The 11,520-nt window shown below is 38.5% G+C and overlaps 1 protein-coding gene across 3 annotated transcripts; it reads left to right on the top strand.

Annotated features, from left to right (window-relative positions):
- The first annotated feature begins 1,432 nt into the window (after window positions 1–1,432).
- spi1a (Spi-1 proto-oncogene a) lies at window positions 1,433–5,292 on the top strand. 3 transcript variants are annotated; one of them, XM_038291305.1, is made up of 5 exons: window positions 1,433–1,611; window positions 2,316–2,409; window positions 2,482–2,666; window positions 4,494–4,623; window positions 4,707–5,292. In XM_038291305.1, exons 1-5 carry the CDS (start codon window positions 1,486–1,488, stop codon window positions 5,018–5,020), a joined length of 849 nt encoding a protein of 282 aa, XP_038147233.1. In that variant the 5' UTR covers window positions 1,433–1,485; the 3' UTR covers window positions 5,021–5,292. The 3 variants fall into 3 exon arrangements, with proteins under 3 accessions (XP_038147233.1, XP_038147232.1, XP_038147234.1); XM_038291304.1 differs by having other exon boundaries at window positions 1,439–1,611; window positions 4,461–4,623; window positions 4,707–5,288; XM_038291306.1 differs by lacking the exon at window positions 1,433–1,611 and adding an exon at window positions 1,909–2,051 and having other exon boundaries at window positions 4,461–4,623; window positions 4,707–5,284.
- Window positions 5,293–11,520: the final 6,228 nt, after the last annotated feature.

Consider the following 11,520-nt stretch of genomic DNA (forward strand, 5'->3'; position numbering starts at 1 on the left):
CTTACTATCAACTTACCAGATCAATTAGCTACTGACCCTAATATTAGTGGAGTCCATACCGAAACCTAACACCTGACCCTTGCCTTAAAATTACACTTAGCCGATCCCTAACCTTGACACTTGCCCTAAACCTAACTCTAGCCCTTACTATCAACTTACCAGATCAATTAGCTACTGACCCTAATATTAGTGGAGTCCATACCTAAACCTAACACCTGACCCTTGCCTTAAAATTACACTTAGCCGATCCCTAACCTTGACACTTGCCCTAAACCTAACTCTAGCCCTTACTATCAACTTACCAGATCAATTAGCTACTGACCCTAATATTAGTGGAGTCTAAACCTAACACCTGACCCTTGCCTTAAAATTACACTTAGCCGATCCCTAACCTTGACACTTGCCCTAAACCTAATTCTAGCCCTTACTATCAACTTACCAGATCAATTAGCTACTGACCCTAATATTAGTAGAGTCCATACCTAAACCTAACACCTGACCCTTGCCTTAAAATTACACTTAGCCGATCCCTAACCCTGACACTTGCCCTAAAACCTAATTTTAAGCCTTGCCCTAACCCTAAAACCTAGCCATTACTCTAAAAGCTAACCCTAATTCTCCAAGTTCTACAAACTGGCTTGGCTATGGATCTGAGAGATACCAACGAACATGCGCCGGCCCGTGCAATGCCTTTGATCCCCTAACCAACTGCTCTAGAGAGAGTGTCCCCCCCCCCCAACCCTAACCCTAAGATACAAAACAGCAAGCAACCTAGTGAGAGACATGAAGAAGTGATTATTGCACTGTTTTTCCCAGTTTTACGTCCGTCCGCGGATCTGCTTTTTTCGTCTGTCTGGCTGCGCATGCCACTGATCTGTTTTTTCAAGGAAAAACGTCCAAAACGTGTGAAATACTGTGCATAACTTTTCGTATGATTTCATACGAACTGATAATGAGAATATGTTGAACATCTTCAAACTTGGAAACATATTGGAATATTTTCTTTTTTTTTTTTTGGGAATGTTATAGCTAAAGCAAACCATCAAACTGCTCTCTGGGATATTTTGTTTCTAGTCAGCAATGCAGCTGATCTGCTATCAGGTCACCTGATCTATATTTTTCTAACAACATAAAGTCTAAGCTACTGAACATATTATAATAAATGCAAAAGATACAGAAGCTAGATTTTTTGGTTTCTGATTAAATATTCTTTTTTTTCCCTGCAAATGAGTAGTTCCTCTTTGAAATTAACGCTTAACTCCGCCTACCCCCCCCCCAACCCCCCGCCCCCCCATACTTGCTTGGAAAACCCTCACGGAGCGTCCGTCCATTTCAGTCATGTTTTTTTAACTGGTTTCATTCTCATGGTCAGAACTTCCTCTATTGAAACCTGAATGCCAAACTAAAAGGGGAACAAGCCACAATCCAAACTTCGCTTTTGGTTTCAGCTCCTGTGAGCACTTTGTTTAAAATAAGAAAAAAAAAATGGATGTCAATCTGTGTTTAAAAGATCAACTGGTCGACTGCTGTATGGAGCACAGAGCGAGCGAGGAAGCCGCTTTTTCCGCTTCCCCATTAAATCTCTGTGAGAGAATTGGTGATTTATTCCAGGTAATTATGTCTCTTTTCACATAACTGAGCCATTTGAGCTAAAAATCAAAACCATACAAATTAATTTCATTAAATGTAGGACAAACAATGTTCATTTAAATGCATCTAACTAAACGGGAAACTGGTTATAGTATATTTCAGCACTGAAAAAACTATCAAAGAAATATATCACCTGTGCGTACATTTCCATACACAGGAAATGCATTTTAGACCAACCAGTGGCCACCAGGAACTAGTTTATCATATGAGTTTGATAATTGGGTGTTATGAATGTAGGGTCCAGCTTAGCTGAGTCTCGCTTTCAGTTCCCATTTTTGGCCCCTGAAGTTGCGTGTTTCTCAGTGAAGCAATAGGAAAAACATAAGTTTTATCAGAAGCTGTGTAAGTTGAGACTCTCATGCCGCCTTGTTTACATGATGGATGCCTTTGTCCTAACGCCTGTAAGTGCTGCTATTTTACAGTTTTATACCAGTTAAATGGAGAGATTATTGTTTGATCGCAGTTTGGCAGATTTCTCTGATTGTATTGGAGTTTATTGTAAGTCGGGACACAAGGAAGTGAGTACACGGAGTAGAAAACTGGATTTTATCCGTATCTGTAAGACGTTTAAACTTAGATCTTACATGTTGAGATAGTTTCCTGGTTGTTTGGGGAATGAGGCATTTGTGTTTTTATCAAAAAATAAGTTTTTTTATGTTCAAAAGGCATCAGAGGAGGCTATTCCACATGAGACAGAGACTTTCCGACCCCCTGTTGACTTGTACCCCTACCTGGGTGGTGTAGGGGAGATTTACGAAGGTGAGAAAATGGGATTTATCTCTTTATGGTGACGATATTACATCAAAGGTTTTAAAGTCTGTCTATTTTCAGACCACAGATGGTCCTTCCACTCGGATCGGGTTCAGCCAGCAGACTTTGAGGGTTCCCCTGCTAATCACCTCACCGAGCTTCAGGCGGTGTCTCCTCAGCAGCTCATTCAACCTTTCCCCCTCAGCAGCGAGTCTCTTCACCTTCACCTGGAGCCCCCGCTTGCTCCTCTAACCCTTTCATCACAAGTGAGTACGTGTGTGTCTGGAAATGTACCGGTAACAGAAGAACCACACTTTAAAAAATATCTAAAAATTAGTAAAAATGTCTTAAATTTATTGTATTTTGCCTTAATTTGAGCAGTTAAATAAGATGATCTGCCAATGGAATGAGCCTTTTTACTCTTAAAATAAATAGATAGTTAGATATTATGCACTCTAAATCAGTGGTTCCCAAACTTTTTGTGCCCAAGGCACACCAAAGGACAAGTAAAAATCTCAAGGCACACTTAATGTGCTAAAGAGGATTTAAAACCTGTGTCATCCATCGTGTTTAGCAAAATATTTGTTATAATTATGTACAAATTCAAAATAAATTGTGACAAGACAACTATATTACTCATGAAATATTTATTAACAAAATATTCCAAAATTTTATTTGAAACTTCATCAAAATAGGCTTCATCAAAGCAGCCTATTTAAATCATGGTTCACAAAATTAAAAACGAAGCAAAGAAAACTAGTGAGACACGTGTGCCTGTCGGTGTGCACAGTTTTTTTTAATCCTTGGTGGCACTGAGGAGAGGGCCACACGCAAGTCCTGTTCAACAGAGCGCCGTGACCTCCTGTTGTTCTTCATGTAAACCAGAGTAGAGAACACCAGCTCACACAGGTAAGTAGTGGGGAAAAAAAGAAGGTGCTCAATTGCGTGGCGTGAGATGTTTGGGTATTCTGATGCAGAAGCCAACCAAAACTGATCCAGTGGGAGCTCACTAAATTTGAGTTTTAATGTGCCCACTCCTCTCTTTCTTTCATTGTCCGTTTTTCTGTTGAAGACTCCTGGTTGAATGGGTCTCGGATCCAGTCGTAATCCTCAACGTCAGCAACATGTGGAAAGTAGCGCTCAAACCTCTCTTTTAAGCTCTGAAGGTGTTCGGCATATAATGCGCGCTCCTTTGCTGCCTGCGGCGCAGCTGATGGCAGCGGGAACATGTCCATCGTGCCACAGGATGATAATTCCTATCTGCGCATCTCCGTGGTCAGGGAGTTCTCCTTGAGTTTTTTTTTTTTTTTTGTTAGATTATTGTAATGTAGTTTGCCTCTGTTTTGTGAAAATGAATGCAAAGAAAGTAGTGATATGACCGTATAGGCTTTTTATTTTTCTGTTATTATATTGTAATGACCATACATGGTTGTCACAAAATTCCACGGCACACCCGCACTTGACTCACGGCACACCATTAGGGAACCACTGCTCTAAATAACAGACTGTAGTTGTTTTTTCTTATTTTAGATATAAATTGCCTTATTCCATTGGCAAAGTCTTACTTACCTGCTTTATTCAAGAAAAAAAATGCTCGTATTTTAAGAAAAATTACTCACTTAGCTTTCAGTTTTTTGCAGTGCATGATGTGACTAAGCCCTGATTTTACTGCTAAGATATGAAAAACAAAATCATACTGAGTCAATAAATTACTGAAAAAGTTCCGGTTCCATAGTTGTCCTGTGAACTTTACTCAATTTCAGAACATCATCAGAATCTGATGCAAATTAGGAAATCAAAGTTATTTCCATGAAAACATTAAGGAGCCCAAAGCTGACAGTAACTTCAACAAACAGCGTCCATGTTGTGAAAAAGCCAGGGACATTTTCACTGAAATGTCATCCACACCACGTGTTGTTGCTGAGCACTGGAATCTATTTTGGCAGAGCAACTTCCCCTTTTAGAACAATAGTCATGTTTAAGCAAAAATAACAGAAAGCGAGTGATTGCAAAATATTTTAAAAGTTTTTTTATTTAAATGCTTTAAATTTCCCCTAAAGATCCCATATTACACCCCATCCCTGTGCTACCAGTACCCTCCCTTGGCCTCACCTCGACGTTACTATCCAGAGGAGGATCAGAGAGCCCTCAGTCCCCCGCTGCAAGTATCAGAAGGAGAGGAAGATTATGAAGACTACAACTGCTCCTTTAGGAAAGACCAAGGTGACTAGTTTCTGAAATATAACATAATAATGTTCCTTTTTTCGGGGTTTTTTTTTCTGACTGAATGTGACTTTCCATCCCAGGCAACAACAAAAAAATCCGCCTTTACCAGTTCCTCCTGGAACTGCTTCGAAAGGGTGATATGAGTGAGAGCATCTGGTGGGTGGACCCAGACAAAGGCATCTTCCAGTTTTCCACCAAACACAAGGAGGCTCTGGCGACCCACTGGGGTATTCAAAAAGGAAATCGCAAAAAAATGACCTACCAGAAAATGGCCCGAGCCTTGAGGAACTATGGCAAAACGGGGGAGATAAAGAAGGTGAAGAAGAAGCTTACTTACCAGTTCAGCGAGGATGTGCTCAAGAACCTCTATTTTCGTCAAAATTATCATCAATGAGGAGGAAACCATTGCTATTATTTTTATAATCAATTCTTTTACCCAAATTCGTTTTTCTTGACATTTTATTTGTATTTATTTTTAATTCAGCTGTATTTTTTTCATTCCTTTTGCATTGGCATCTATTAACGTCCATGTTCATAACTTTGATTATTGAGTTTTTTAATACAAGAATTAGACGTTTTCTGGAGACAAACACAAAGAATACAAATGTCTAAATATCTGGAAGTAAATAATGTTGTGTACTAATGACATAACAAAATAACTTAATCAGAAAACAGGGAAATATATATATATATATATAATTGGAAATTTGACAGCAAAATACTATTTTATTTGTTGTATAAAAGAAAAGAAAAGAAACAAAGGACATATCTAACTGCTTGGATATTACTCTGCCTTGGAAAAGCATTTGTACCGAAAAAAATTTAAAACAATCCACTGGACTTTGTTTTTCAATTAAAAATGTCAGGAAAAGCGTTGAGTTCAAGGTTTTATTCAGTAACACAACAAAACCAATAGAAACGGATGAACGGGTCCCCCCCTTTGGAATGGGGGTCGTTTGGCTTCTTTGTTAGCCTGCAATGCCCCATACCTGTCTATGGGCCGGATCTATCAAAGGTTTGCGTGTATAAAAATGTGAGCTATTTCACTGCGCACGCTAAAAAATGTACAAACTGATCTATCAACAGCGTGCTAAAAGCATTTGGTCTTTAAAACGTGCTAAATAGCGCCTCTTATCCATTTAGTACTTTTTCTGCAATGAATATGCAATATGGGGCGTTTACACGCAAAAGTGCGTCTTGTGGGAGGAGAACATGTAAATGTCTTAATTTAGCACTCGCAAAGTGATTTATCAAACCTGAAAGCAATTTTGCTAACGGTATCTGACTCTATATTTAACACGTTTCAAAAGAAGGTGCAAATGGTCTGTATGCGTAATTGCGCACACATGGCAGCGGTTATTGTCGCAAGAAGGAGACATGGAAATGAAGCAAGGAGATGCAGAGAACGCATTTTTTCACTCCGTGTGAATATTTTTGGAATGAACGAGGAAACGATCATCAAAACATATCGTTTATCCAGCATTGCCATTTTGGAGCTGTTGGAGGAACTCCGAATGGATTTGGAGCCAGCCACAAGGAGGACCCACGCAATACCAGATATCACAAAACTCCTTGCATCATTGCACTTTTTGCATCTGGGTCATTCCAGCATACGGTTGCAGCGAGAGCTGGGATCTCCCAATCTCGTTTTTCAGAAGTGCTGCCCGACGTTCTAAATGCCATGTCGCCGTGACGCCCTACCAGAGAACCCCGACCTCCCCCCGCGCCTGTGGAGCAACATGCCAATGCTGCGGGGATGCGTACGCGCAGTGAAGTAGAAATTCAGCCACATACCACCTTAGGGAATAAAGGTTGCCAAAGTTTATATATATATATATATATATATATATATATATATATATATATATATATATATATATATTTTTTTTTTTTTTTTTTGGAGGGGGTGGGGGTGTCACTGTAAGATTTAAATTTTTTTCTTAATGCACTAGTTTGTAAAAACTACAAACTACTTTGCCGCAAACCTCAAAACGAGCAAAACCATCATTTAAATAGGGCGTCTCCAACAGTTTCTTTGTTAGCCTGCAATGCCCCATACCTGTCTGTCTCTGAAAGGGGGGTCGTTAGAGGGAATTGTTGGCCTGGCTGAATAGGCGAGGTCTTCTGACCCCCTGTAAAAGGTGTTGGAGCTGCGATGATAGCAGGAAGGAATCAGCTCTATGCTGCATTGTAGGTTTTAGAAAGCTGGAATCGGACCCCCCCTCCCGTTTAAGGTTGTTTTTTCTTTCTTAACATAGATGGCTTCCTTCACACCCCTCTCAAACTACCTGTCTTCTTTGTCCAAACTGTGAACATTCTGGTTGAGCTGCAGACACTTCTCTGCTCAGATTAGGTCTGGGGGTTTGATCCTGAATGACTTTTTTAATGACTATGACCTGGATGATTGACAACCTTCACCAGCATAATGTACAACTTAAAGTTTTGTATTGATTTGACATGTTAGAGCCTCTAACCCCAATGTATTGTTTGTGGGCTAGAAAAACAAAAAGGAGAACTGGGAAGAAAAGGAAGACGAATACACATCTGAAAAGTTTGGCCTGCATTTATATCTGGCTCTTCTTTGGGGGAACATTTTTCCTATTTAGCACTAGAACTACCAGGATTTTTCTGCCTACCTTGAACTACCAGAGAGGGGTCAATTGACCCGGAAAAATCCACTAAAAACTATACTAAAAGCTTGCCTTAGGGTTCCCTTCCCCACACAGGCTCAAGCGACTCTGTGACAGCTATGAGCTGCTAACAGCTACATTTCCACAACAAAAGGAGTGTCCACAGGAGGTCCAAAGGTCAAATCACCCTCTTGTAGGGCTTTTAAGTAAAAAGGACAATTGACCCCTCCGTAGTAGTTCTAGTGTTGGAGACTGTTTTGTTTTTTATTATTCTTTTGCGTACTATCTGATGAAGGTGTGGACTGTAACTGGACTATTGCTTTCATTTATTTCATTTATTTTTGGATACTAAGCCTCTGTTCCTGTCTTTTTGCCCTATCGTTATCCTGTTTAACCTTATACGTCTTTTCATTCATTTTAACCAACTTTGTTTTCCTTCCAGAAAAGCAACCAAACAGCATTTCAAAACATTCAATAGCTGTTTCTCCTAAACAGATGTCCAATGTCCTGCACTGAAAAAAATAATGCAACTGTTTTTGTCATTTACTTAATCATATTTAGTTACTTTAACTTTCACGTTAGCAGGGCAGCACATAAAACAATTGTGTTAAAGTGATTAAATATGATTAAGTAAATGCCAAAAGCGGTTGCATTATTTTTTCTGTGTGTAAATGGTGTATGGCAAGCTGTAAACAGGATTTCTTACAGGATTCTTTCAACAATCGCCGTCTTCTTGTCTCTCTTGCATCAAAGCCAGGATTGATGATGTCACAAGTCTTAGTTTTTCTTTAAACAGCTCCTCTGATGTTACCGTGGGGCTGTGTCCTACCTCTCTGATTAATGCTATCCTTGCCTTTCGGGTTAGCTGGACAGCCTTAGGTTTGCAGTTGTGCTTTTTCTATCTATTCAGATGGATTAAACAGTGATCTATCGGAGGTTCAGGTGTGGGGGGTGCTGGTTTAAACTTCTCCACTTTCTACCTGTCCTGTCTGCTCAGTTATTTGGTCTTTATTCACTAATGTTTTCTAATGTTTTTCTGTGAGGGATTGCCGAGTCGATGCAATCAACTGGTTTTTCTTTGATGGTTTTTTTGTGCATGCACAAAACAGGAAAAAGGAGGTTTCTTTGTGTTTACAGTTCAGTGCCAAAATAGAAAAAGGTCCAAGGGTGTGATTATGTTTGCAAGGTTCCACACACCAATTGATAAGTTCCTCTGTGAAAAGTTAAAGCATTCTGAAGCCAATTTATGGGATCACTGAAAACAGAGTGTTCAGCAATAGACTCTGTGCAACCATTAAACAACTGAGCTCTGGGAAGAAACTGCAGCTGCAAGCAGATTGTGCGAGCTTGGGGAGCGACTCTATACCTCTGAGACTATATCAGATATGGCATCAACTTAATCCCTTCATCTACAGGGCTCGGTAAACACCTGGGGAAATAAGAACAATAGAAATATGAATAACACAAGCAGGGAGCCGGCCTGCACAGAACGAGGTCAGCTAATTTAATTTAAACCAGAGTAGACAAATATTTACTCCTGAAATGACCTTTTTCAAGTAAACATCACTGTAATCATAGAATGATTGCAGAGGAATTGTTCCCATCGGTTTTGATCCCTTCCTCGTGCACAAATTTATATCCAAGTTTTTCCTCCAACACATTAAAAACATTCATGCTGGTTGAATTAGATTCTCTGAAATAAGATTAGGAGTGGGTGCAAGTGTGTGCATGGTTATGTGTATGTGTTGCTCAAAGGTGGACTACCGAGCAACCTGTCCAGGTTGTACCCTATGGAAGAAAAACTAATAATAATAATAATCTCATTGGAATCTGCCCTTTTTTGTACACCGAATTTTAAACACTGAATTTTTATCTGGTAAAAATTTGCCTGCAAAAATTTTGCTTGCAAGTGTGTTGACCTTTTTGTTAACTCAAGCCAAAGCAATCGAAAACTCAATGCAGTCAAGCAGCTTCTAGCCAATAAAATTCGCTCATTTGGTCATCTGACACAACAGTTGAGCATAGCTTTGTTTCCGACTAAATGAAGCTAAATGGGGAGTTTTTCCTGTTAAATAAACAGGATTACAGAACGTCAGAATGATTGCATGATTACAGATTACAGAATGATTACAGAAAGGTAGCTACTAATAGACAGCCATTAGAGTTTTCATCTAATCGGACTGGATGAAATAACTCGGCGGATCACAGCTAGTGTGGTTCTTCAACACATTTACAGGCAAAGTTTTTGCATGTTAATTTTCACCAGATAAAAATTCAGTGTAAGGAATTCAATGTATAAACAAAGTCAGTGTTTAAAATTCGGTGCCAAAAATCCTCAGCTTTCAAAATACGGTGTTAAAATTAGACTTTTTTTTTTTCCATAGTACTCCACCTCTTACCCACTAACGGCTGTCAGGAACTAACCCCCCAGCAACCATGCAAAAGTGGGAGGGGGGAGTAAAGTTGGGGAGTAAAAAAAAACCCAACAAAAACATGGTTTAATTAAACTTTTTACAATCCAGATCGAATTTTTAAGAGCAAGCAAAAAAAAAGGAAACTAAGTGAGGTAATCAATAAATTTGTCCTTTGGATTTAATTGGACTCCAAAATATGACAATGGAAAGCAGTCACTGAAGACTTCCAGGATTCTAGAAATCAATTATTTATCATTATAAATAATAAAGGATATAAAATAAATATGGATTAATGATTTTATAGATCACAAACTCTCCAAACTCCTAATATTGTGGTAAAAGGGCCTCAGATGCTTTAGATAGCAGAAAACACCTTTTAGGGTTTGATAAATAAGTTTGTTTGTTTGTATGTTTTTAAAAAAGCTGACAGATTATTGATTTAAAATATTACAGTGAATCAGTTAGTCAGTAAGTTAAATAAAAAGTGGTGTTTACATGCAGGAGAAAATGTTAATAAAAGAAAATCCACCTCTAGCATAATCTCTAATCCTCAAACCAGTTTTCTTTGCTAACTTAGGGGAGTGTTGGCCGAGTGGTTAGAGGAGTGCGCTTTGGCTCTGAGAAGATTGCAAGGACCGAGTTTGATCCCAAAAACCTAATCTAATCTCGCTAGTCCCTTGAATTTTGTAGAAGCGTGTCCCTTCCTTTCCAGTATCTCTTTGCCACTCCTCATTTATGTCTCCACACCAGAACCTTTAAATCACATTTACTTAATCTAACTCTAGTTTCCACATTACTTTTATTAAGAGCCTGTTTTGCCAGTCTGTTTACCCTCTCGTTCCCCCATCCCAACATGAGCCGCCACCCAAATAAAACTTAACCTAAACTGACTCATTCTGAAGATAGTAATGAGGATGTTATAAAGAATATCATGAGGACTATTTTATAATTAATGCTGGTAAAGATTCTCAGTCATACAGTAGGCGATACTGGGCAGTTGCCTAGGGCCACAAGTTCTTTGGGGCCGCATAAAACTCTGCTTACATGTATTGTTAAAAAAACTATTCCTTATTTGTGCACATTGTGATGGCCAAACCCATGGCCACACCTTAAGTCTGGACTATACATGCAAAGTTAAATTTCACGCTGTTACCATTAGTTACAAAACAAAGAAAAGATATAACTAGCATATTTTTCAAATTCGTCACAATGACAAAGTAGCGCATAAGTGGAAGGAAAATATTTTACATGTTTTTTTTTACATATCAAAACATTGAAATACATTTTACGTTTGTAGTGAGTCAACTTTATTTTTACAGCCCTATATAACGTCTTATTTTTTTTATTAGTTTTGAACCACAAAAAAGTGGAAGAAGAAAGCCATCACTGGAAAAAATCAACTTCTAATGATCGATTTAGGGAATTAGAAAATGAATTAAGTATGGAAAATAAACAGAATAATTGAATAAATAAAATCCATTGAATAAAAAAAAACTAAGAAAATTAAGTATAAGGAAGTTATCATCCAGAATTCTACAAAATAATGTCTATTATAGGGTTGGGCAATAATAAGGTATAAGGTTTAAAGCATCAGGTCTTTACATTTTTTCCTGCATTACTTTTGCTTTTACACTTTAATTAGTTTTAAAAACTGTACTTTTACATTATTCCTGGAGTAAAAAGCTGAAGTTGATCCTCTAATTTCTTCAAATGTGTTTTTTATCATTAGGATTTATATTTCTACCGGAGTAATAAACATTAATACCAAAAAGAAGACCGCCATCTCGTCGGTACACCCTCCGATCCTGATGGTGGCAGTAATGAGTCAAAGGCGCATTATGACGCAGTTT

This window comes from Cyprinodon tularosa, unplaced genomic scaffold (assembly GCF_016077235.1).
Source record: "Cyprinodon tularosa strain WSP-4 unplaced genomic scaffold, ASM1607723v1 ctg298, whole genome shotgun sequence".
NCBI classification, from domain to species: domain Eukaryota; kingdom Metazoa; phylum Chordata; class Actinopteri; order Cyprinodontiformes; family Cyprinodontidae; genus Cyprinodon; species Cyprinodon tularosa.